Source organism: Giraffa tippelskirchi, chromosome 7, assembly GCF_054371585.1.
Source record: "Giraffa tippelskirchi isolate mGirTip1 chromosome 7, T2T-mGirTip1v1.2.pri, whole genome shotgun sequence".
Lineage (NCBI taxonomy): Eukaryota > Metazoa > Chordata > Mammalia > Artiodactyla > Giraffidae > Giraffa > Giraffa tippelskirchi.
In genome coordinates, this window is record NC_137281.1 from 6,554,088 (window position 1) to 6,580,463 (window position 26,376).

The 26,376-nt window shown below is 54.8% G+C and overlaps 1 protein-coding gene across 19 annotated transcripts; it reads right to left on the reverse strand.

Annotated features, from left to right (window-relative positions):
• Positions 1-359: 359 nt before the first annotated feature.
• MYBPC2 (myosin binding protein C2) lies at positions 360-25,628 on the reverse strand. 19 transcript variants are annotated; one of them, XR_014060688.1, is made up of 28 exons: positions 25,548-25,628; positions 24,355-24,447; positions 23,725-23,811; positions 23,421-23,569; positions 22,988-23,105; positions 21,932-21,980; positions 21,685-21,744; positions 19,256-19,449; positions 18,876-19,008; positions 17,218-17,342; positions 16,697-16,802; positions 15,109-15,281; positions 12,980-13,145; positions 11,914-12,020; positions 11,634-11,663; positions 11,118-11,257; positions 9,910-10,069; positions 9,710-9,814; positions 9,094-9,282; positions 8,510-8,644; positions 6,834-7,001; positions 6,587-6,675; positions 6,278-6,473; positions 5,894-6,033; positions 4,500-4,683; positions 4,006-4,162; positions 1,797-1,983; positions 360-488 (listed from the first exon to the last, which is right to left on the reverse strand). XR_014060688.1 is itself a non-coding variant. In XM_081514589.1 (28 exons), the coding sequence occupies exons 1-28, from the start codon at positions 25,564-25,566 to the stop codon at positions 478-480; spliced, it is 3,426 nt and encodes a 1,141-aa protein (XP_081370715.1). In that variant the 5' UTR covers positions 25,567-25,628; the 3' UTR covers positions 360-477. The 19 variants fall into 19 exon arrangements, 14 of the variants coding, with proteins under 14 accessions (XP_081370715.1, XP_081370713.1, XP_081370708.1 ...); XR_014060686.1 differs by having other exon boundaries at positions 4,006-4,179; XR_014060687.1 differs by having other exon boundaries at positions 4,006-4,179; positions 4,475-4,683.
• Between the last annotated feature and the right edge of the window lie 748 nt (positions 25,629-26,376).

Below are 26,376 nucleotides of genomic sequence, written 5' to 3' on the forward strand. Positions count from 1 at the left end.
CAGCATGTCTGCCCCATAAGGGCAGCCCCTCAGGTCAGTCCTTGGGTTCCTCTTTGACTGACTATGGCTGCCACTGCAGCCAGCCCGCCTCCTCGCCTCTCACAGTGGCTCCTCCCAAGAGGGCTGCCTCCACAGGGTTTTGGGTCCCCCTGTGACTGTGCAGTTGCCATGGCAACATGGTGGCCTCCCTGAAGTAGCTGTTCCAAGATGACGGCCTCTACATGGTCTCTTTCACCAGGGCTGCCTTGTGGTGGTGGTTGCCATTCCAACCTGGCTGCCCCACCGCCCACCCCTGGGTGACTAAACCCTACAGGAGGAGGAAGGCAGGGCCACAGACTCAAGAAGGACAGACACAAGGGTGTCAAGACAAGACTACCATCTTCTCACTTATAATTCGGGAAAGGGAAACGTGTCTGGGGAGGTCTGGGTTAGGGCTCAGCAACCAGTAAGTCATCTCGGCAGGTGGAGGACAGCGCTTCACTGCGGCACTGTGGGGGGCGGGGAGAAAAGGGTGGTAAAAATTCCTGTGCTCCCCCCGCCCCCGCCCGCCCCTGGCTCAGCCTCTGCCCTCTAGACTCCTTTGGCGAGCAGAGGGGTTAAGTTTTCCCTTCCCCACCCAGCTGGACACCAGGTTAACCCAACTTCATAGAGCCCTTGATTCCTGTAGTTTTGAACCCCAAGCTGGCATGTTCTGACTTCCGAGCAGCTGCTAGAGAGCAGCCCTCACTGGAATCCTGAAGAAGGCATATTTCTGAGCGGATTCAGAAAGGGAACAGCAGAACACTAGGAACTGGGTCGGCCTGGCAGAGCGGTGCTTTAAAATGACAGGCAGCAGGTGCGTGGAGAGTGGTCCCTTGTCTGCTGGGCTGTCATCAGAGCCGGGGGGGTCATGGCCGGGGAGGGACCCTGGAGGCCCATGTGAACGTCGGCCGCCCCTGAGGGACTTGGTTAGCGGCCTCCCCACCAAGTCTTGACTGGTGGGTGTTTGTTGGACAGAAGCGCGAGACGGGAGAGGGAACGGCATGTGCAAAGTCCCAGGGGCAGGAGACAGCACAGCTGGTTTGTCCAGCCTCCAGCTGTTCGGTGTGGCTGGAAAACAGGGGGCGCCAGGAGGGGGGACCTGAGGCTGGAGAGGGGCTGGGGGTGGCAGATTCAGGACCATGACGCCAGGCTGAAGGGTCCCAGGGCTGCTGGGGTAGCCCTAGGAGGGCTGTGCGCAGGTCAGCCGTGGATACAGAGCGCCCTCTAGGGCCGAGAGGTGGAACTGGAGAGACACTGGAGGCTGGGTAGGGGGCAGGGACGCGATCAGGAGGAAGAGGACAAAGGAGGCTGAGGCTGTGGGGCAGAGAGGAAGGGACGGGAGGCACGGAGCTTGGGGGCAGGCTGTGGAAGGGGGCTGTCTTCCGGGCCCTCCCAGCCACCCCCCGCCCGGTCCTCTGCCACTGTCCATGATGGTTTTGGTGCTGTGTCCACACACCTCCCCAGCTGCACCGGAAGCCTTCGTGATCATTTGCTAAGCTCTTCGCGTCCTCCTTCACCTCTTATTTGTCCTTCAGCTCCTCTGGAGAACCTCAGACTCCTGCCCAGGCGGGGTCAGGTGCTCCCCCACCACCCCTCACAACACCCTGTGCTGCCTCTGTTTCCCCCACATGGCAGTGTCCCTGCTGGGGTCTGAATCGGCTTCCCAAACGTTCTCCTAGAGGGCCCAGGTCTGCCCTGCACCGTCAGCTTTGTAACGGCCGTGGATGAGGGTCAGGCGGGTCGAGCTTAAGGGCCACCCCCACCCGCAAGCTCACCTCGGACTTCCAGCTTGCACTCGGCCAGGGCCTCCCCCAGCTCGTTGACGGCCCGACACGAGTAAGTCCCCGAGTCGAAGGGGGATGGGCGGCGGATGTTCAGCGTCAGGACCCCCTGGTGGTTAGTCATCAGGAACTTGGGATCTTCGCGGATTTCCATCTTGTTCTTCATCCAGACCACCTTGGGCTGTTGAGCGGAGCAGACAAGGAAGCCACGTGACAGAGGGTCCCCTGCGCATTGGCACAACGGGGCCTTGGGAGGCAGCGTGGAGTCTCCTTTTGGCTCTCCCACCCCCTCATTTTGACTGGCTGATCGTGGATGAGTCACTTCTCTCTGACCCTCGGTCCCCTCTTCTGTAAGAGGAAGAGCTTCACCCTTGCGGTGGCCCACAGGGCCCTATGTGCTTTGGTCCCATCCTAGCCTTCTGCCCTCACCTCCCACCCCCTCCCTCTCTCTGTCCAACCCGTGGGCTGCCCTGCTGTTCCTCAGACCGGTCAGGTCTCCACCAGGACCTTGGCACTAGTTGTTCCCTCTTCTAAGACTGCTCTTCCTTCTCTTTTTGCCGAATCAGCACCTGCCTGTCTTTAAGGTCTCAGCTCCCATGTCACTTCCAGGCCCTAGACTGGAACAGGAATGCCTGCTTTACACTCTCACAACCGCCTGCATTTCCTTAGCAGACACTCCACCCTTTCTAATTTTCTTAAGTAATTGCTTGATTTGGCTGCCTCGGGTCTTAGTTGCATCATGCGGGATCTTTTGTTGTGATGCGTGGTTTCGGAGCGCAGGCTTAGTTCCTCCTTGGCAGGTGGGACCTCAGTCCCCCAAAAGGGGATCGAATCCTTGTACCCTGAATTGTAAGGTGGATTCTTAACCATTGGACCACCAGGTAAGTCCCCACCCTTTATAATTTCATTGTCAACCAGGTGGCACTAGTGGTAAAGAACCCGCCTGCCAACTCAGATGTAAGAGACCTGAGTTCGGTGCCTGGGTTGGGAAGATCCCCTGGTAGAGGGCATGGCAACCCACTCCAGTATTCTTTACCATCCAAGCCCCCAGGGAAGCCCCCGTTCCTGTATTCTTGCTTGGAGAATCCCATGGACAGAGGAACCTAGCAGGCTACAGTCCATAAGGTTGCAAAGAGTCAGAAATGACTAAAGTGACTTAGCATGCACACACGTGTGACTTCAGATGAATGGCCATCTTCCCCAGTATAAAGGAATTCCTTGTTCAATTCACCAGCACATAGAAAGTCTCTGAAATATGTGTGTTGAAAGAATGAAAGAATGAATGATGTAAATAAGCAAATGAAGTGAATGAATGAACAGGATAAATAAATGAATTGGTAGGGGAATACATGAATGGAATGAATGAATAAATGGAGTTAGTGAATAAAACAGTTAACAGCAGTGATGGAATCCATGGTAGGCCTACCGGGGCTGATGCTAAAAATTGGAGTTAGACCAGAAGACGGCAAAATGTGTGAAAAAGGTCAGGCAGTCCATGATTTAGGCTTCCTGAGCTCTATGGTCTCTGGGCCAGAGACAACACACAAACTAGTGTGAACAGCCATGTTCCAACAGAATCTTATTTAGTAATGTGAAAGCAAAATAACAAAAGAAAAAGAAAAAAAGGATTAAAAAATCTTATTTCGAGAAACCAGTTGCAGACAAGTTTGGCCTGAGGGCCACAGTTTGCAGCCCCTGGTCTAGGTGGGCCCTTGGGAGTTCAAGACTGCAAGTATCCGCATTCCCAGACAGCAGCCTGGAAACTGGATGGGGAAGGAAGATATCAGGGAGCCTTGAAGTGTTAGACCCCCTCCACCCCAAAGATTCCTGTTTCTGAGGGAAGTTGGAGTGTAATGAGCTGAGACTTGTGCTCTGGCTAGAGGAGAGAGACAGGAAGTGGGTTAAAAGCAAGCAAATCCTGGGGCTTCCCTGGTGGTCCAGTGGTTAACACTCTGCACTCCCCTTGCAAGGGGCACAGGTTCAATTCCTGGTTTGGGAAGCTAGGATCCCCCATCCCACGTGACACAGACAAAATTAATAAAAACGAATAAAGGAAACACTTTTCACTAAAAGTAAATCCCATGAGCAGAGGAGAGAGAACTCAGGGAGGAGGAGCCCATGCGGTGGGAAGGCATGGGGGCTTCACCTTGGAAGGTGAAGATGTTTCTCCAGGGTTACACACACACACACACACACACGGCACCTTTGGGTGGCCTCTCACGGCACAGTTGAGAGCTGCAGCGTAACCAGCCACCACCACCCGGTCTAGTAGAGGCGTCAGGAACTTGGGGGGCGTTCGGAAGTCATGCTCCTTGTACTCGGGCAACTTGAGGGTCATACCTGGGGGAGGGGAGATGCACCTGTGAGGGGACCAACCCTGACCCCGACAGCCTCTCCTCCAGCAGCAGGTGCCATCAACTCAGTCCAGGAGGGGGATGATCAGAGGAGTCAAGTTCAAACCCCAGAGAGACTATATATACGACAGATAACCAACGAGGACCTACTGTGTAGTATAGAGGATGCTACTCAATATTCTGTAATAACCTGCATGGGAAAAGACTCTGAAAAATGATGAATATACGTGTATGTAGAACTGAATCACTTGGCTTTTACATCTGAAACTAACACAACATTGTACATGAAGTATAGTCCAAAAAAACAAACAAACCAACCCAGAGAGAGATGGGGGACCAGGACTGGCCCTGAGCGGGGTGATCAGACCTGTCTTGACGATCCGGGCTGTGTTCTTGGAGACGCCAGGCAAGTCGCTGAGCCCACAGAAGTTTTCGCTGTAAACTCGGAAATAGTACTCGTTGCCCATGATGAGATCGGACACGGTGCAGGAGGTGTGCCGGTTGCGCTCATAAACCGTGAACCACTCCTGCAGCACGGGGGACAGGGAGGGGCCAGGAGAGTCAGAGACACAGACCCAGGAAGGGTGTCGGGAAAGCAGACGCCTCGCTCACAAAACCTGCCCTTCCCAGCAGCCCTGTTCACAATGACCAGGAGGCGGGAGCAACCCGGGTGCCCATCAGCAGCTGAACAGACAAGCAAAACGTGGTGCATTCAAGCCAGGGACTGGTAGGGGAGTTCCCTGGCGGTCCAGTGGTTAGGACTCTGTGCTTCCACTGCAGCGGGCAACAGGTTCCATCCCTGGTTGGGAAAGCAAGATTCTGCAAGCCAAGTGGTGTGGCCAAAACTAACCAAACAAACAAGGGAACAGCACTCAGCCATGAAAAGCACTGAAGCACGGATACCAGCTACAATATGGATGAACCTGGAAAACATGATGCTGAGTGAAAGGAACCAGACACAAAGGCTCACAGCGTGTGACTGTCCAGACACAATGCCTGGGGTAAGCAAATCCACAGAGACAGGACGAAGATCGGGGGCTGCCAGGGGCTGGTGAGGGGTCAGGGGGAAGGGAAGGGACTGCTTGACAGACATGGGGTTTCCGATCCAGATGATGAAATTGTCTTGAACGAAATAGAGGGGGTGGTTTCACAACACTGGGAAGATGTGAAATGCCACTTAAAAACGTATGCGTGCTAAGTCACTGCAGTCGTGTCCAATTCTTTGCGACCCCATGGACTGTAGCCTGCCAGGCTCCTCTGTCCATGGGGATTCTCCAGGCAAGAATGCTGGAGTGGGTTGCCATGCCCTCTTCCAGGGGATCTTTCCAACCCAGGGATCGAACCCAAGTCTCTTGCATCTCCTGCATTGGCAGGTGGGTTCTTTACTACGGGCACCACCTGGGAATTTTCGTTAGGTGAGTTTTACCTCAATAAAAAGAAAAAGAAAACCTATTAGAGTTCCCCTCGTGGCCTCGTGGTTAAGACTCAATGCTTTCACTGCTGTGGGCCAAGTTCAATCTCTGGTCAGGAAAATAAGATCCCACAAGCCACATGGTACAGCCAAAAAAAAAAAAAATTATGCACCAAATCTCAGCCAAAAGTCTTTCCTCACGGCCCCAGCCCGTTCTCCCAGGTCTCTCAGTGCCTCAGTTTTCCGCAGCTGGGAAATGGGAACGGCACACCTGCTGTAACAACCTCCCTAGCTTTTCTCGCCTCACCCTCGCGCCGCCCGCTCACCATGGTTTTCTTGTCGGCTTTCTGGACCAAATACCCGGTGATCTCACTGTTGCCGTCATCCCTGGGGGGCTGCCACTCCACCAGCGCGTTGGTGCCCCACACCTCCTTCACCATCACGTTCTCCGGGGGCCCTGCCTTTTCTGGAAGGTGGTAGAGCTGTTAGAAGTCAGCCCAAGCATCTCTAAATGTCCAGCGCCTCACCTCCTCTGGGCCGTCCGCCCATCCCCACCCCTGGGGGGGTGCGGGTCTCAGGTTCCCCGCCCCGGCATCCCGCTCGCATTTCCTCCCCTTCTGCCCCACCCTCCTCCGTTCCAACCTCTCCACCTGGCCGCGTCCGGGGCTCATTCTCTCCTCTCCTCCCCTCCCCGCCCGCGGGCCGCGCACCCACAACCCGGATGTGGATGGTGGCCGTGTCCTTCATGTTCTCGATCTGCACCGTGAGCTCGTACTCCCCGGAGTCGGAGCGGGCCGCCTGGCGCACGAAGAACACCGTGTCGAAGTCGCTCGTGCGCACATGCACGTGGGAGGTGTCTATGGGCGCCCCGCCCTTGGTCCACACCACCTGCGGCCGCGGCTTTCCCTGCCCGGGGAGGTGCGGGGGCGTGTGGTCAGCCTGGGTCTGACTCGCAGGAGCTGACTCCTCCTCACCCCTGCGCCCCGCCCGCCCCCCCTCCCACCTGCAGCTCGACGCACCTGAAAGGGGATGACCAGGTTGAGATGCTCCCCGACTTTGCGGAGGTAAGTCTGGCGGAGGTGGCGGGGTAGCCGGATTTTGGGTTGCTCTGAGGGTACAAACCCAGGGAGGGGCTCAGCGCCGGGCGGGGGTGCGGGGGGATGTCCCACGGAGGGACAGAGACCAGGGGCGACGAGGGGGCAACCCTAGTGACCACAGCAGCTTGGTCTTTCGGAGAGCAGGGTCGGGGGGTCAGGAGCTGCTCACCCACAATCTCCCGGATGGTGACCGGCTGGGTCAGGGTGGCCGGCTGACTGCGGCCGGCGATGTTGACCCCGACGACGCGGAAGGTGATTTTGGCTCCTGTGGGGAGATTCTTGACGGTGAAGCCGCAGCGCTCCACGGGTTCCGTGTTAGCAGGGATCCACTCGTCAGCTACGAGAGAGGAGCCAGGCTGGGGCGCTTCCTTCAGGACCTTCCTAGGGGCCCCATCTGGTTCCTGTCCCTTCAGTGTCTCCGGGCCCCGCAGCAACGCCTAGCTGCAGCTGACGTTTCTTGAGCTTGTCTCAGGACCAAGTTGGAGCTGATTCATGTTAGTTCATTAATTCCTGCCTCCACAGTTATCCCCAGTTTAGAGGTGAGGAAACTGAGAGTCAGAGAGGGTAAAGACTTGGGAGTGGTAGTTAGAGAGGGCCCCTCGGATTTCCTGCCTCTGTAATAGGTGACTTTCCATCTTGGTTTCTTTGCCATGGGTTGATGAGCTAATATGGATCAGACCAAGAGTTGACAGGGTGAACCCTAACAAAAGTAGATTCTGAAACACAGACTGGGGAGGGGAGGGCAAGGAGAGGAGTGGAGGAAAGAGCGCTGGGACGAGAAGAGGAAGAAATTGACCAGAGAGTCCAAGCATCCATCATTTACATGCATCCCTGGATGTGGTCATCACTGCATCCCATCAAGGTGGGAACTGTCTTCACCATTTTTAGATGAGGAAGTGGAGGCTGAGAGACTCGCCCAAGATCATACAGTTAAAAAGCGTAGGGTAGGGCCAGGACTGGAACCCACATCTGTCTGACTTAAGGCCTGGGATATGGCATCACTGTCTTCCCTGCGAGAGGACCACGTTGGAGACACCTCCAGAGCCCGGGCACTGGGCCCGTCGTGGAGTTGCGGAGCCGTTGACACCAAAGACAGCTCGGTTTGTTCAGTGCAGGATGGAGGGCGAGATGTGTGGAAATGTGGATGGATGCATGGATGGACAGATAAACAATAGATTGTTAGATGGTTAAATGGTTCTGTAGGCAAACAGAGGGAGGGAAAGCAGGGAGGGAGAGATGAAAGTGGTGAAGAGATAGATACAAGGATGAAAAAAATGTTATTGGTTGGGTAGATAGTTGGATGATCCATACAGTTTTCAGATGGATAGAAAGATGGCTGGCTGGATGACTGGGTGGACAAGAGGAAGGAAAGAGAGAGGAGGGAAGGAAAGGAGGGAGAAATAAGAGAGGAAAAGAAGGAAGGAAGGATGAAAGATTGGTGGGATGGGTAGATGAATGGATAAGTGGATAGAACAGAGGAGAAGGGAGTGTAGGGAGTGGATAAGTACTTGGATGGATGGATGGAAGGTTGGGTGGGTGGGTAGGTGAATGGATAAACAGAATTGAGGAAGGGCAATAAATACTTGGAGGATGCACAAAAGGTATTGCTGTATGGAGAAAGTGTGTAGGAGAGGAAGGAAGGAAGGGGGTAAGGAGAGAGGGAGGGACAGAGGACAAGCTGGTCACTGGGGGCCTGGCTTGACCCATCCCATCCTACACTCAAGCCCAAGCAGAAGGGCAGCTCACTACGCCAGAGACCCGCCCCATTAGCAGTCCCCAGACTGGACGCCCACCGGGGCTCTCCGTGCGTCGCTGCCCCCCGCCAGGCCAGACGGGGGGACTCACAGCCCTCCACGCAGTACTCGATCAGGTACCCATCGATTCCGCCTGCCCCAATCTTATCCGGGGGCCGCCACTTGAGGGTGGTGGTGGTGTCTGTCACGTCCTCCACAGTCAGGTGCTGGGGTTCACTCGTGGGCGCTGTAAGATTCCAGGGAAAGGGGGTGGGGTCAATGAGGGCTCAGGGGTCAGAGCTGGAGTCTCTGGTCAGGAAAGGGATCAATATGGTGAATCAGAGGTCAGCAAGCAAGGACGTAGCATTGCCGGTTTGGGGCAATGGGATCCAGGGATCGTGAGGTCTCCAAGGGCAGGGATAGGTATTAGCGTGGTAGGTCACAGGTCAAGGACACATTCGGGAGACAGCATGGAGTCCAGGATCATAAAGGTGAGTGGCGGATGTACTGGGTCGGGAAGAGGTCAGAAGGGTGAGTGGGGCTGGGGGGGTCAATGTCTTGAGTTGTTCGATGAGAGGGGACAAGTCAGCAGAATTGACAGAATGCAAGGCCAGGGTGTAGGGTCCGAGATCAGTGACAGGCAGGGCATGGGTCAGAGGTGGGCGGGGGCTCAGGGAGGGTGCAGAGAGGCATCACCAATAGGCATGAAGGGCTTGGTGTTCATGCTGGGCTGGGAGACCCCGATGGCGTTGACGGCAAAGACCCGCATCTCGTAGAGGATGCCCTCGATCATGTTGGTGGACTCGTAGGTGGTCTCAGTGAAGACCTCGAAGTTCAGCTTCATCCAGCGCTGGGAGCCCTTCTTCTTCCGCTCCAGGAGGTATCCTGGCACCCCCCCCCCACGGCAGAGAGAAGTGGAGGCAGTCATGGGGAGGCCTGGGGTCACAGGTCAGTCAGGGGGCAGTCAAGGGTGCAGCAGAAGGTCACATGACCCAAAGAGGTCTGAGGCCATGAATCTTAGGGTCACAGAGCAGTTAGAGGTCATCCACGTGGGGCCAGGGATCCAGGAGGGTCACAGGTCATGAATCAGGGAGTTGGGGGTCACAGAAAATCCTCAGCTGTTAGCGAAAGCCAGGATTCCCAGGTCGCTGGGGAGGAAAGGATGACGGGAAGGCAAAGGGGATGGTGAGTTACTGAAGACGGAAAACCATGTCTCCGAGGGCGGTCACTGCTGAGGACTCTTGGAGGTCAAGGAGAAGTCGGGGAGTGGGGGAGGTCAGAGGTCATGGCCCTCTGGCAGACAGGCACTCACCGGTGACCGGCCGTCCCCCGTCGTACTTGGGGGGCTCCCAGACCAGGACAGCCCAGTCTTCTCCAACCGACGTGACTCGCACAGCCTCCGGGGGGTCTGGGACATCTGGGTGGGGGGGGTCCAGGCAGGATGGTCAGAGGACCCCTCAGGGCCTTGGGGGCCCACCCCCTGGCTCAGCTCCCGGGGCCCCCTGCGCTTACCCACAACCTTCAAGAAGATGGAGGCCACGTCCTCGCCCACGGGATTGGTGACCTTGATGGTATAGCGACCCTCGTCGCCTCGCTCCGCGCTCTCGATCACGAAGCTGCTGCTGTCGGCTCGCTGCTCGATGCGGACCCTGCCCTCGGTGCCCGTGAACACCTGAACACGACCACCGGTGGCCTCTGTCTACTTCTCTCCAAACCCAGACCGGCCTCTGCCCCTGCACTGCTCACCAGCCTCCAGGGGTTCCCCATGGACCTAGCCACAGAGGACCTGGTGGGTCTGCCCCCAGCCTCATCACCACCCCCTCTGCCCTCCTCACCCTCCAGCAAACACCAGCCTTCATTAAAAACACCAGACCGCCTCATCCCCAAGATGTTACAAAGCTGACCCCTGGGGCATGGAATGCCCTGATCTGCTATATCATTACCCATCCTCTAGAACCCACCCAGGAGTCACCTCTTCTGGCAAGCACTCTTGGATACCCTCAGGAAGGGATGGCCCCAGCCCCGGAATCCTTGTAGTTTCCGGTACCTCCCTTTATCTCAGCCCCAATCACCCTGGACTGTGCCTCTTTGGGCACCAGTCTGCCTCTCTCCACAAATGAAGGCTCCAGGAAGGCAGGGGTTGCGTGTGATTCCTGGTTGTATTCTCAGTGCCCGAGCACAGAACCCAGTACAGAGGGAACCTCGGGGAGGGGTGGGGGGTGCTTTGCTGAGTGAAGGAATGAATGAAGACTGAGTCAAGTCTCTCCATTTTACAGAAGAGGAAACTGAAGCCCAGAGGAGAGAAGAAAAATTGAACTGTCTCAGGGCCTGGAACATACAAGATGAAAATATTTGTTGGATGGGTGGATGGATGGATAAGTGGACTAATTCATGGATAAATGGATAAATGGGTTAATTGTTGAATGAATGAATGAACTGATGAATAGAAAGATGGTTAGGTGGGTGAATTGATGAATGGCTGGATTGACTGATGGATTAATGGGTTAATGGATGGATGGATAGATGGAGTACCCATCATGTGCTAGGCCAGTACCATGTGATGAACAAATATAATCTCCAGTCTTCATCTCTCTGAAGAAGGAATCATACTCCTCCTTTTACAGACAATGAAAGCGAAGCTCAGAGAGGGAAACCAGCTTGCCTAAAGCCAGCCAGCAGGGCTGGGGGAGAGGCCACGGCACTGGGCGGGCCGACCATACCTCGTCCTCCTTCATCCAGGTGGCAACAGGCCGGGGCTCCCCGGTGATGGACACGTCCAGCCTCAGCTTGTTTCCAGCCACAACCACGATGGAATTTTCCGAGGTTTGCCCAGAGCAGTCCAGGTGGATTTTGGGTGGCTCTGGTGGCAGAGGAGAGAGTCTGAGCAACTTGGGAGTGGACAGCTGGGCCTCCTAACCCCTCCAGAGGATCTCCTGGGAAGCTGGGTTCCAACAGCCATAGAGAACCAGCGGTCCAGACCCCCAGCCCCTCCTCCCTCAGACCCGGGGGTCCAGACCCCCAGCCCCTCCCCACTCAGACCCAGGAGTCCAGACCCCCCGCCCCTCCCCCATCAGACCCGGGGGTCCGGATCCCCCGCCCCTCTCCCCTCAGACTCGGGGTCCAGACCCCTGGCCCCTCCTCCCTCAGACCCAGGGGTCCAGACCCCCGGCCCCTCCTCCCTCAGACCCGGGGGTCCAGACCCCCACTTAAAGACCATAGCAGCCCCTGGTCCTTACCTTGCTTGGGGACGTACTCCACCTTGATTTCTGGAGGATGAAGAAGACCAGATGGTTAGGTCTATGGGGCCCCTTATCCCACCCTCACACCCTGGAGGCAGAGGGGAGGGCCTGGCGTCACCCTGGGACCTGGGGGGTGGGGGTGGATTCAGGCCCATGACATCCCACTTCCCGCAAACACCCGCTGTCACCCCCCCCAATGTACACTTAAGGCAACTCAGTCCTGAAGGGGGGCATCTGAGCCCCCCGAGGGAGGTGGGAAACCTAGAGGCACCCGCACCCAGGAAGTTGAGCTTGGCCGAGAGGGACAGGGCATAGCCGTCGGGCACAAAGGTGTAGTCTCCCTCGTCCTCAGGCCGGACGTCATCGATCACCAGCTTGTGGAACCTAAGGGAGGGCAGGACAGAGGTCAGCCTAGGTCGTCCTGGGGACCACAACGGAGAAACACGCTCCGCGGCACAATCCACGTGCCCAACGCAATGCCAGTAACTGGAACCCAATGCCACTCCGCTCCTTGCTAGCTGTGTGACCTTGGGCAAGTCACTTAACCTCTCCCTGCCCCCGATTCTTCATCTATGAAGCAGGGGTAATGTTGACAGTCTACGAGGGGGTTGTTGTAAAGCATTTAGAAGACTCCCCAGCACACGGTAACACGTGCTATGCTTTGAATTCCAGTCCCCTGTTTCCCTAGCTAGACACCCTCCACTTCAAAGTAGTTCCCTTTTTTTCCCTCTTTTAATTTTTTTGCCGCCCCACATGGTATGTGGGATCTTACTTCCCCAACCAGGGATCGAACCTGTGTCTCCTGCATTGGGAGCACAGATTCTTAACCACTGGACCACCGGGAAAGTCCCCTCCCTGCCAAAGCTGGCTGCAAATATGGCCACAGATTTCCCTCCCTGGAGCGGTGACCCCTGCAAGGAGACCTTGCAGGTTGTGACCTCTTTTGTCCCATAAGACATGGTAGAAGCGACATAGGGACAGCGCACGGCACTCAGAGGAATATGCCAAGACCAGCCTCCTGGGGGATGAGAGGTCCCATGGACCAGACCAGAGCAGCCCATCTATCCTAGCAAGGCCCTGAGGGAGTCCAGGATGATGGCCATCCGAGATCAGCCAGCCTCCAACCAACCCTGAGACTCACGATGAAATAAACCTTTGTTCTTTTTCTTTTTTTTGGCCGCACCACACAACCTGCCGGATCTCAGTACCCCAACCAGGGACTGAATCCAAGCCACCGCAGGGAAAGCACCAGGTCCTAACCGCTGGACCGCCAGGGAATCCCCTAAACCCTTGTTCTTTGAAACCGCGAGGTCTGCGGGCCACTTTCACGGTGCGCTCCGTACCTCCCCACGTGGGAGATGGTGATCCGTTTGCTGGGCCGCACCTCCACCCCATTCTTGTACCACTTGCCCGTGACCTTCTCATCGGACACCTCACACTTGAACACGGCCTGTTCCGAGGCCTTCACCGTCAGGTCCGCAATGCCCTGCAGGACTTCCAGCTGTTTCTCTGGACAGGGAGGGAAGGAGACAGGGTCATCAAGGTCCGGCCTGTCCACGGGGATTGGCCAACACCCCCTATGGGCCGAGCACAGTCCCCAGCTCCGGGGATCCAGCCATGAAACAATCCAGAAAAAAAAAACCCTATAAGTTTCACGAGCTCACGTTCTAGTGGGGAGACAGATACTGAATAGAAAACACATAGACCACAAATTAGAGGGAGCGATGGTTGGTTGGACGGCATCACCGACTCAGCGGGCCTGAATTTGAGCAAACTCCAGGAGATAGTGGAGGCCAGGAAAGCCTGGCACGCTGCAGGCTGAACAACAAGAGCGAGTGATGAGGCCAGGGGGAAGGCAGGGAGGCTGCAGAAGGCCCCCAGGTAAAGGGCGCGGCATGTGCAAGGACCTGGCACAGGAAAGCAGGCTTATCAACTTGGAAAACAGCCAGCAGGCTGGCAGAGTGAGGGAGGCAGACACGGGAGATGACGCAGGCAGGGGTAGACCCCGCGGGCCACAGAGAAGGCTCTGCATTGACCCTGAGGGAAGTGGAAAGTGTTGCGAAGATGGCTGGGGTCTGACTTACTTTTTTTTTTTTTTTTAATTTTTTAAATAAAACAGTGCACTTGTATGGCTTAAAAAGAAAATGATAGGGCCTTCCCTGGTGGCTCAGTGGTGGGGAGGCCGCCTGCCAATGCGGGGGACACAGGTTCGATCCCTGGTCTGGGAGGATCCCGCATGCCGTGGAGCAACCAAGCCCCCCAACTCCTGAGCCTGTGCTCTAGAGCCCGGGAGCCATAACTACTGAGCTCGTGAGCCACGACTACTAATGCCATGCGTCCTCGAGCCTGTGCTCGGCAACAGGAGAAGCCACCACCGTGAGAAGCCTGCGCACTGCAAGTAGAGAAAAGCCCACGCAGCAATGAAGACCCACACAGCCAAAAATAAATAAATAAACACAATTATGAAAAAAAAATGATAAGAGGATGTAGATGTGGAGGGGGAGATCGCTCACCTCCCCACTGCCAACTGTACAGGTCTCTATCCGATCTCCAAATACATTATAGCCAGTTCACAGCCATAAAAGCAAAGATGTTCATACAGTTGCTTTCCTCCTTCCTTCCCTCTCTCCTTCCCTTCCTTCCTCTTTCCCTTCCATACAAATAGTGGAATATTTGCTTCTTCACCTAAAATATACCTTGGAAACCCTTCCAAATCAATAAAGTAAAAAATTGTTCTTTTTATGGCTACAGATGGATATATCATCTTTTATCTGGCCCATCAATGACTCAAGCTTTTTTTTTTTTTTTTTAAAGAATTACAGGGGACTCCCTTGGTGACTCAGTAGCTAAGACTCCATGCTTCCAATTCAGAGCATCCATGTTCGATCCCTGGGCAGGAAACTAGATCCCACGTGCTGCAACTTGAGTTCACATGCCACAGCTAAAGATCCCATATGTGACCACGAAGACCCAGTGCAGCCAAATAAATAAAATAAAAATATTTTTTAAAAAAGAATTACAGGATCACGGGAGTTGGGGGGGGTGGTGGTGACATCTCTTGTAAATGTAGTCAACTGCACCAGAAACTGACATGGGTCCTATCCTGTGAGCTAGACCACAGAATGTGTCCCATTTTCATTGTCCGACATTTTACAAGGATTGCTCTGCCTGGCATGGGGGTGGGGGCACAAATTTAAAAATAAAACGAGCAGCGTAGAGACTACTGCACCAGTCCAGGCATAAAGGGATGGAGACCGGGGCCAGGTGTGGGCAATGGAGGTCGAAGGAAATTGTCAGATTCAGAATATCCTTCGAAGGTGGAGCCCCCAGGATCTGCTGGTGAATCGCATGTGGGGTAGGAGGCAGAGAAGGAGTCAGGGAGAGCGCCAGGACTTGGGGCTTGGGCACCTCGAGCCGTGTGTTGAAGCATGCGCAGTGAGGCCCCTGCCCCAGCCCCCGGGAGGCCCCGTACCTTCCACGATGAGCTCCGCCTCACACTGGCCGCCGTTGGTCATGACCTGGTAGTGCCCCTTATCCTCCATGGTCACTTCCGAGTAGATGAGGATGTGACGCTTCCCGTCCTTCTTGAAGCGGTACCTGGCCTTGAAGGAATCCTCCCGAGTCAGTTCCACGCCATCTTTCAGCCTGGGGGGAGGGGGAAGTGAGGAATCCATTTGGCCCGGAGTCTGGATGTCAGAGGTGAGTCAGGGGTCAGACAATCCTGAGCAAGAATCAGGGATCAGAAGGGAAATCAAGAAAAGGAGGAGAGAGAAATGTTGGCAGAGGTGTCTACAGTAGATGGGTCACAGGTCAGAGGAGAAAAGCAGGAAGAAGTGGTCACAGGCCACAGGACTCCGTTGGAGGTCAGGAGACAGAAAATGAGGTCACAGGAGAGGTCAGAGTATAGAGGAAGTTCAGGGTCACCGAGATATGGCAGATATTATGGCCTCAGAAAATGGTGCTTCCCTGCCTGGGCCACTCCTCCCACTTCACTTCTACTTTCTCATCATTTGAATATCAACTCAATCATCACCTCCTCCAGGAAGCCTTCCCTGACCTCCTGATTCCCTCTCTCCTATTAAAAAATGGTTACAGCATCAGTTATTGCTCCTCTGAAATACTTGTCAAAATAGAACTTTGATAATTATTTGTGTGATGACTTGATTAATGCTGCTGCTGCTGCTGCTAAGTCGCTTCAGTCATGTCTGACTCTGTGCAACCCCAAAGACGGCAGCAACCAGGCTCCCCCATCCCTGGGATTCTCCAGGCAAGAGCACTGGAGTGGGTTGCCATTTCCTTCTCCAACACATGAAAGTGAAAAGTGAAAGTGAAGTCGCTCAGTCGTGTCCAACTCTTAGCAACCCCATGGACTGCAGCCTACCAGGCTCCTCCATCCATGGGATTTTCCAGGCAAGAGTACTGCAGTGGGTTGCCATCGCCTTCTCCAATTAATGCCTCTATCTTTCTCCAATACACATACACACATACACACATACACCACGCCCCAGAAATTTGCCAGATCATAAACTCCATAAGGGCAGAAGCCATGTTGATATATTTTCTCCCCATTTTATCTCCAGTACTTAGAAGTGTGCCACCACACAGTAGGTGCTCAATAAATACTTGTTGGATGGGGGAGTAGATGTAAGAATGGATAAATGGATGGATAGATGGGTGAGTGGGTGGATGGATGAGATGGATGGCTGAATCAATGAGATGAATGGGGAGATGGATGGATGCGGGATAGATAAATGGATAGATAGATGGATGGATGGATACATGAGTGAATGGACCAAACAATGGATAATTGGTTGAATGGGTGAATAAATAATTTAATGAATCAGAAATAGCAGGGATCCAGAAAAAGACCTGGAAGAGCAGAGGTCAGAAGTTACAGGAAGAGGTCATGAGTGAAGATCAGGATTTATAGGGAAAGGCCGAGGTCTCCCGGAAACTACTGGGTAAGAGTCTGAAGCCTTCAAGAGAGATTCTAAAGATAGAAGCTGAGGCGAAGACACTGTGGGCATCCGTATGGAGATCAGGGGTCAAGAGTCACTTACCACATGACTTGGGCACCCTCTTCTGACACTTCCACTGCCATTTCTACCCGATCGCCCACAAACACCTGCTGGTCCTCCAGGGGTGTGACAATCAATACTGGGGGTTCTAGAAAGAGACTCACAGACTTAGAGAACAAACATATGGTTGCCAGGGGGAAGGATGGGGAGAAGGGATAGTTAGGGATGGACATGTCCACACTGCTGTATTTAAAATGGATAACCAACAAGGACCTCCTGAATAGTACATGGAACTCTGCTCAACATTATGTGGCACCCTGGATGGGAGGGGAGTTTGGGGGAGAATGGATACATGTACATGTATGGCTGAGTCCCTTCACTGTTCACCTGAAACTATCACAACACTGTTTGTTAATCTGCTATACCTCAATACAAAATAATTTTTTTTTAAAGACTGGGGATTCTGTGGGGCATGGGGAGACAGGCGGTCAGTAGTCTCCTGGTAGTCCCACAGGAGGTCAGGAGCCCCACTCCCCAAGCTCACGCCCAAATCTTGGCCTCACCTCTGACAAAGAGCTCGGTGAAACACTTCTCGTCTTTGACGACGACCTCATAAGCAGCATCGTCCGCCAGCGTGCACTTGTTGATGGTGAGGATTCGCTTCTTACCAACGTTCTCAAACATGTATCTGGTGCAAAAGTCTCAGCTCAACCCAGGGCACAGAGGGGATCCTCCATCCACCCATCTATTCTCAGGACAAGCCACTCCCTCTCAGAGCCAAGTTGTGTGGGAAGGGGGTAGATGGTCCAACTTCTAGTATTTAAAAAACCACAGCGGAAATACTAACTGTCAACCCATATCCACCTTCTTCCATTTAGCAGTGGCACACAGCAACCCACCTAAAGAACTACGTTTCCCAGACTCCTTTGCAGCTAGGATGGCCACACCGCTGAGCTTGGACCAACAGAAAGTGAGTGGAGGAGACAGGCATAAATGCTAGGTCATCTCTAATTTTGTGATGCTTGTTCTAGACTTCTCTCCTTCCCTCTTCCTGTCTGATAGATACAGTTGTGCCCATGACCCAGCTTTGATCATGCAGACGAGGACAATGCCATAAGAAATTGTGTAGCCAAAAAATGTGGAACCTGGATCTAGATCAATCAGCTAGAAACATCTTTCTTTCTAAACTACCGTGTTCTGGGGACGCTTTGTTATAGCAAGTTAACCTGTATCTTAATTAACATAACTTTTTATCACATCCCAAATGCTCATGATGAGAAATCTAGAAAACACAACCAAGGGAAAAATAATAAAAGTAGAACCCACCCATAATTGTTCTGCCAAGAGATAACTGCCACAAACATTTTGACCTCTGTCTTTTCAATCTTTTTATATAAAATCTATATGTAGATTAACATTTTGTGTAGCAGAAATAAGAACTCTTCTTCTGCACATAACGCTAATCTTCAACAGCTTCCCGTGTTAGTGTCCACTTTAGAATATCTTTTTGAGTGATGGCACAGCACCTTAGTATGGAATTGTATGCTTAGGTTGTTTTCCATTTTTTGCTACAGCAGCAAATGATCCAGTGAACATCCTTGCAGCTACATATGCATAACCATGATTAGGCCCTTATGAAAAATACCTAGAATTGCACAGTCTTAAAACTTTTGAATTCACTACCCTTTTGGAGATTTGCCAATATACATTCTCACCACCAACATCTGCGGACCCATTTTCCTACGTCTTCTCCAGCACTAGGTTTTTACCATGTTCTAAAGTCTTTTTCCAATTGGAGAGCAGAAAGACCACTGTTTGTTTGTTTTTTTCTGGTTTTCCTAGCCCTGAGGCATGTGGGAACTTAGCTCCCCCACCAGGGATCCGAACCCACACCCCTTGCAGCAGAAGGTGAAGTCTTAACCCCTAGACCACCAAGGAAGTCCCAAGACCACTGTTTTCATTTGTATTGTTATTGGTGATGGTGGTTGTGCTTGCAAGGTTGAATATGTACTTAGTATATTGGTCATTTGGGTTTCTTCTAACTGAATTCCTGTTCTTCATTGCCTTTGTCTAGTTTTCTACCCAGGTATCACTATCTGTACTTTTCATACGGATGAGGGAGTGACCTTTCTGGGCTAAGAGTAGCCAGTCTTATTTCTGGACTTTCCCTCTCTCTGGAACTTGGATTCCCCCCAATCCAGGCTCTACCCCTCACACATACTTGGTACTTGGTTTGATTTCCTGGCCGTTCTTGAACCACTTGAGGGGAAGGTCTGGGTCGCTGATCTCTACCACCAGCTTGATCTTGTTGCCTTTGTCAACTTGGTAGGCTGGATCCAGCTTCTTTGTGAAGGCTGGAGATGGAGGGATGTGAGCGGGATGGAGCTGAGATGTTCTCAGTGCTCTAAGCCATCAAGGCTCCCTCCCCAGGCCACCAAAGTCAGAAAGCCTCTTATGAATTTGGAGGCCCCTGAGAACAGGGCTCTCTATTACTCCTCAGAGCGGGACCTCCCAAAGATAAATCCAGGGTCGGACCACTGGCTACACACGATGCTGGAGTCCCCGTGGGCAGGGCCCTTCTCCCCTCAGACCAGCACTGACCTGCGCTCTTCTTGACCTCGACCTTGGCCTTCTTGAGCCGCCTCAGCATGCCCCGGAGGTCGGTGATGCCGTACTGGAAGGCGATCCTCTCGTACTCACTCTTCTTTGCCCCTTTCAGGAGCTCCCAAACCTCTGGCGGGATGCCAAGGTCATCATCATCTTTCTTCTTTTTCTTCTCCTCCTCAACCACCTGCCTGAAGGTGGGGAGAACAGGCCGGGGGCAGCAGGGAGTGAGGAGGTGAGGGTCTCCCCCTGCCTCCTCCTCCCACTTTCTGCGTCACTTTCCCTCTCTGGGTCTGTTATTCCTTATCCTGTCCCACCTGGTCCATCGCCCAGCCTCCTTCTTCCCTGGCCTCCTGACCTCATCCCATCTCTTCCCCTCCAGTCTGTTCCTTCCTTGGCTCCTGAGGGCTATTTCTGAACCCCTACATAAGATGCCATCCCTTCCCTGTTCAAAACTCCTCTATGGCTCCCCACTGCTCTAAGAAGGAAACCCCAGCAGCTCAGCCTCGCAATCACAACCTCACCCTCCGACCCATCCACTCTCCCCACTACTCAAACCACCCTACTTGCCTTTTCCTGAATGCTCTGGGCTTGCTCCTGCCTCCCTGAGCCTTTGCACAAAATGTTTCCCTGCCTGGATGACCTCTCTCCACCTGCTCTTCATCCTACAAGACCTAGCACCACAGTTCCTCCTCCACGAGGCACTCCCTATACTCCCAGCATAGCAGTTGCCCTCACTCTGGGCTCTCACAAGGCCCTCGTGGGACCGTCTCACTGACCACACTAAACAGTCCTGGTCTGTGTCCGTGTCTGCTGGACCAGACCCATCTTCCCAAGGCAATAAGCGACCCAACGTCAGGGAACCAGTCAAACTTCTCTCTGTCCCCTAATCTCAGCTCAGGGCCTGGTAGACAGGAGGCCTCAGAAGATGTTTGATGAATGAGAGAGTGAGTGGATCTCTGGAAAGAAGGAAGGAAGGGAAGGGAACAAAGGAAGGATAGATGAGTGGGCAAATTTGGGGACACGTGAATATCTGGATTGATGTACAAGCATTAAGTGGGGGACTGATACATGGGTGGAGGTGTCCTTGGACGGTTAGGCTGATGGATGAATGGGTCAATGGATGGGTGGATTGGTAGGGAATGGATGACATTAAGATAGGTGGATGGGTTGATGGAGAATGGCTGAGTGAGTTGGGAGGAGCTGGTTGGGTGAACATGTTGATGGAAGATGGCTGGGAAGGTGGATGGCTGGGTAAAGACAAACAGATAAATCTATTAGCAGGTAGAATTGTTGGGGATTTGGTTATGGGGATTGATGAGTGAATGGACGGATGGATATATAGACCAGCAGATAATGAATAACTGAGTGGCTGGACAAGCATCATGTTGAATCATATAAAATGGCCAATATTCAATCTTTTTTTAACCTACACAATAGCAATTGCATATAGATGAGTCTTGGAGAAGGAAATGACAACCCACTCCAGTATTCTTGCCTGGGAAAATCCCATGGACAGAGGAGCCTGGTGGGCTACAGTCCATGGGGTCGCAGATTCAGACACGACTGAGTCACTAAGCACACAGCACATAGACGAATCTAACAGAGCGATCTGGCAGATGGGTGTGCCGCTGAAGAGGTGAACAGCTGATGGAGGGAGGCCTGGCTAGATGAGGAGGTAGAGGAGTAGATGGGTGGGTAAGATGTTGGACTCAGTTGAAAGAGAGATGCAGGTGCAGATAGAGGCACAAATGGGAAGGTGGGTGCAGGGTAGACGATGGACGGTGGAAAAGCAGATAGACGGATGCCTCAATAGGTGGGAAAGCGGAGGATGGAGTTGGTGGGTGCAGGATGAATGAATGGGTCAGTGAATGGGGGGCTGAGTGTAATGACTGATGCACGGGTGGACAGATGGGAAGATGGTGGGTAGATGAATGGATATGTGAGGAGAGGGATGGGCAATGGGTAGGTAGGTGGATAAGTGGATTTGTTGATGGATAAATAGGTAGCTGGTTGGATGAACAGAGGAGTGGGCAGACTGATGAGTAGGAGGGTTGATTAGTAGATGGATAGATAAGTAGCTGGTTGGATGGTTGGATGAGTGGTGGGGAGGTGAGTGGACAGGTGGATGAATAGGTGAATCAGAGCCTGAGTGGACAGGAAGGTAGATGTGAGGGTGATGGGTTAGAGGGTGGGTAGGCAGGCAAACTGATGGGCAGATGATTGGTTGGGTGGGGTTGAGGGTAAAGGTGTGGGTGGATGGGTGGATGGACAGGTGGCAGGGTGGGTGAAGGTGGGTAGATGGAGGGGTGGTGGGGTCCCAGCATAGCAGTGGGGAAGCAACGGGGGCAGGGGGATCTCACCCACCATATTTCTCCTCCTTGAGCCCCCATCTCCCCTTTCCATGCCAGGCAGGGTGGACTCACCTCTTCTTCAACAGCTTGCTGAAATCCAGCTCACCCGCAGTGTCTGACTTCGCTTCACCCCTGTGGCCATCGAAAGGGAGTGTGAACCCCATTGAGGTCCCGACTCTCAGGCTCACCCTGGATCCCCACTCCTAGGCTTCCCTGATCCTCCCCTTCTCCCGCACCTGCCTCTACCCAGGGAGACCCTCCCATGGTCCTTGGCACCAGGTCACACCCCTGCCGCTCCCTGGGGTCCAGGGTCACTTACGATCGCTTGAAGCTCTCTAGACTCTGCCCAGCGGAGTCCTGACGGGGCACTGGGGAGGGGTGATGGGGGAAGAGAAGATGAGCTTGGAGGCAAAGCCTGATCTAAGGCCAAGCCCCTCCCTCCAGGCCTGCACAGTCTCCTCCAGGCCTGCACAACCTCACCCAGGCCCCTTTTCCTCCATCTCGTGGGCCAGCACACCCTCTCTCTCAGACCTGGACATCCTCTGCTTGTAGATTCATTTCCCTGCCGTGCACCACCCTCTCTCAGCAGCCTGTATCCCCCAGCTGAGCTCCCCAGCCCAGGGAAAACTCAGCACCTGTGTCCTCCGTATTTAAGCTCCCACATCTCCTGGGCTGAAGACTCCTCAAAATCTGTACACCCTCAGAGCTCCACACACATGCCCCCAAATCTGTGCAACCTCCCATCAATCCTGTACACCCTCACCCTCAACCTGTTCACCCTTAGACTCACCTGAAATAAACAATAGACAATAAAATGGAAAATATATTTATAAAACAAAACTTGGGACACCCTCACTTCTCAAAACCTTACTACCACTCTCTCAAGCCTGTATGCTGTGACCCTGGAATCTACATAACTCACTTCCTAAGCCTCACATGCACATCTCCAAACCCTGAACCTTTTCACTCCCAAATCTACACCTCAACAGGCTCTAAGATGGTAGACTCTCTCCCCAATTTTGAATGGCTTCCTTGGTGGCTCAGGTGGTAGAGTCTGCCTGCAGTGCAGGAGACCCAGGTACGATCCCTGAATCGGGCAGATCCCCTGGAGAAGGAAATGGCAACCCACTCCAGTATTCCTGCCTGGAGAAGCCCATGGACAGAGGAGGCTGGTGGGCTACAGTCCATGGGGTCACAAAGAGTCAGACACAACTGAGCAACTAACACTTTCACTTCCCTTCCAGGTTTGAATACCCTGATCCCTGCCTCTGTGCCCACCTCACCCCCACCTCTACACTCTATCCCTACACCTGGATGGCAGATCTGACCCCCCACCCAGACCCAAAACCCTTGGCCCCCACCCCCACCAGCATACCCTCCACATCGATGTTGAAGGCACAGGTGTCACAAAAGTCCTTGGCTTTGACCTCGATGCGGTAATCCCCGCGGTCCCCCAGTACCACCTTCAAAATGTGCAGCTCCACAGTGTACACCTGGGGGCCAGGCCAGGGGTGCGGGTTCATGTGATGACCCCCGGTGCCACCCCACGCCCCTACAGCCCACCTCACCACTCTCCAAGTCCCACCAGGAAGAGCCAGCTTCCTCCTCCCATGGCTGGACAATCTTGACCTCTGGGGGCCCACATCCCTGACCTTGAGAGCTCGCGGGGGCATGCACACTCCGTGCCCAAATGCACCCTGCTCCGACTGGAACATTCTCCCTTCCTGCCCCGCACAACCTCTACCAAGCAGCCAGCACAACCTCCAGCCCTGCCCCGCACGCCTTCGCCTCCCCCATGGGGTCCTCACATTGCTGGCGGCGTCGTGGGACTCCTTGAAGGAGAATCGGGCACCGCTCTTGCTGCCCAGCTCCAACCACTTCCCCTTGAACCACTTGACGGCCGGTTTGGCCGGCAGCTCTTTCCCATTCAACTTGGCCACGATCACAGTATCCTTTCCTGGGAGGAGGGGGGAAAAGGGTGGCAAAGGACGGTCGGGCAGGAGCCATAAGACCCTACAAAGTGGACTGGGACGCTGGGAGCCTCCGGCCCCACCTCCCTCAGACCCAGGAACCCCCAGGCCCCTACCCCCTCCTCGCCCAGGCGCCCCTCACCAGTCTCCACCGACACGGAGTCTGGCTTCTTCAGGAAAACCCCGGTGGGCTCCTCCGCGGTGGGAGACTGGTCTCCGGGTGGGGCTTCTGCTCAGGAGATAAGATCGGGGGTTGGGGGAGGCTGTGAGGCGGGCCGGGGAGGGGGCGGCAGGCCACTTTGGGGGCGGGGTTTTAGAGCGAATGACGGACATTTTCTGCTCAGCATCAAAAAGACCTTGGAGGCAAAATGACTTTTCCTGACCTGGGAGAGACCAACGTGTCATCCAGGTGTGTGGGTGTCCAGGCTCCCCCACCCCTTTGGACCTCAGTTTCCCCATCGGAGATCTGGATGGTCTTAAACGGGGGCTTTAAAAGGGTAGGAGAGGTATCAGGACGGGCTGGGGCTTTCAGAGCTGGGCGGGACTTGGCGGACGGATCGGCCAGTTGCTGGAGGCTTGCCGGCCAGGCTGAGGGGCTAGGCTCCGCCTTGGAGGCGCTGGGGGGCCCTGGAGGGCTGTGAGTAGGGCAGGGCGGTCAGCCCCGGAGCTGTGGGGAGGACGGACCGAAGGAGAGGGCGGGGAGGTACCACCTGCGAGGCCGGGGATGAGCCGCCAGGTTCCGCTCTGCCCGCGGGAGCGCCATCTATCTCACCTGTAGGGGGCGCTGCAGGGGCCTCTTGAGGAGGCACTTCCTTGGGAGCCGGCTTGGCAGCATCATCTTTGCCCGCGGGGGCCTTTTTGGCCGCTGTGAGACAGAAGACGTTCCTGGTTGAGCACGCGCTCCATCTTCTCTTCCAGAACCCCGGAGCGCAGGCCCCCGGGCCCCGCCTCCTTCAGATCCTGGAGTCGAGCCGTCCAGGTGTAAATTTATCTCTAATCCGAGACTCTGTGGATCCGGTTTCTCCTTCCCCTCCCCAGGGAAGGCCTTGCCTCATCCACCCGGGCCACCCGGCTCTGACCTTTTAGGTCTTGACGGTATAATTAGCTCTTCCCCTGGGCTGGAAATCGGATACTGGTGCTGACCACAGCATCTTTCACACGCCCTGCCTGCTGGCGCAGGGCCCGCCAGGACCCCAGCTGCAGCGAGGGGCTGGACACCCACCCTTCAGCCTGGTTGGCCTGGTACCAGCTGACTGGACATCCTAGGAGGAAGGGTCCTCTCTGGGGGCTTGTGTCTTCTCCGTTCACTGCTTCATAGAGAGGAAGCCCCATCCCATCCACATATGTAAAAATGCCCCCCAGTTCCATTCAAAGAAGGGCCCCAAAACTGTACACAGAGAAAGGCTCTCCAGCCTCTATATGGAGAAGGTCCCCTAATTCCTACACTGGGAAGCCCCAAGCCCCATCATCTTTGTACAGAGAACTCGCCTCACCACGCAGACAAGGACCCCTAATAACTAGACACACAAGGACCGGACTTTATCTCCCTGCAGAGAAAGGTCCCAATCCTCACTCACAGAAAGTGACCCAGGTCCTTTCCCAGAAGACTGCATCCTCAAATGTAACGGACCCGATCACCCCACCAAAACCCTGCAGTCTCCAACTGCAGGACTTCCATTCCCGTGGAGGAAGAGGGACACTGATTCACAGAGAATCTCCATGTGCACCCAGAGATAAGCCCCCAGCTCCCTGCAGAGAAAGGAATCCCCGCCACCACAAAGGGAAAGGGAATCACCCCCCCAACACACACACCTAACACAGGTGTGGGACCCTCCCCTCTCACACAAGGAAGGGAGCCCCTCCCCAATGGGAGAAGACACCCCATTCTCCCAGCCCCATGGAGGGAGGAGTCCCCAGTGAAAACAGGATTCCGTCTCCACAGAAGGAGGGGATCCCCCAAGCCACCTGGTTTTGCCTCAGGCATGTCGTCGGACCTCCTCCCGCTCCTCCGACCGCAGCGGTGTCCCGATGGGCCCTAGGGAGGACAGGTGGGCCCCCAGGGGGGGCCCTTTAAGGAGTCGGGAGACTCCCAGGAGGCCCCGGGAGGCCTAGACGCGCCTCCCCACCCCACCCTCCCCTGCCGCCCCACATTCCGCCTGTGTGTTCTAAAAGGCGAGAAATAACAGCTGGACAAGGAGAGGTGGCTGAATGCCAGGTCCCCAGGGAGGAGGGGGGCTGGGCTTCCGACACCTGGGTCTAAGGAAGGATGTGTGGCAGGCGGGGACTCCTGCGTCTGAGGGAGGTGGGGGCCTGGACTCCGGAGTCCGGGTGCAGAACCGACCTGGAATCCAGATTCTTGGATCCCAGAGAAAGGAGAAGGATGAGGGCCTGGGCGTTTGGGTCCTAGGCGGAGGGACAAGAAGGGACTGGGGTTTGAAGTGGACCCGGGCTCTGAGCCAGGACTCTGGCATGGGGGGCGGGTAGAGATGGGGGGGGAAGACAGGGTCTAGAAAACCATTCTTAGTATCTGCAAGTCAGTCGTTTTCGGGAAACCAGAGCCGGGAGGGAGAGTCCGGTTTCCCAGCGTAGGCAGGATGGCCACAGAGGAGGCGTGAGGGGGAGGGCACTGAGGCTCGAGGACTCCGGAGTCCCTCCCCCGCCCCCGGCGCGGGCCCCCTACACGCAGGCTTGGGGCCCCGGCCACCTGGGACCCCTCCTGGGGCCGCGCCCTGCCGGCTCCCCGCCGTGGTTCCCGGAGCGGGCGCGGCGGGCACCGGACGCGGGGGAGGGGGCG

Bases quoted from the DNA above. Each gene is read 5' to 3' on its own strand.
- MYBPC2 (XM_081514578.1), bottom strand. The intron at 23,227-23,325 runs GTTCCAGTCGGA...AAGATTGTCCAG, and splicing joins GCGGGGCAGGAAGGGAGAAT to CCATGGGAGGAGGAAGCTGG. The intron at 9,815-9,909 runs GTAAGCGCAGGG...CCCCCCACCCAG, and splicing joins CATCTTCTTGAAGGTTGTGG to ATGTCCCAGACCCCCCGGAG.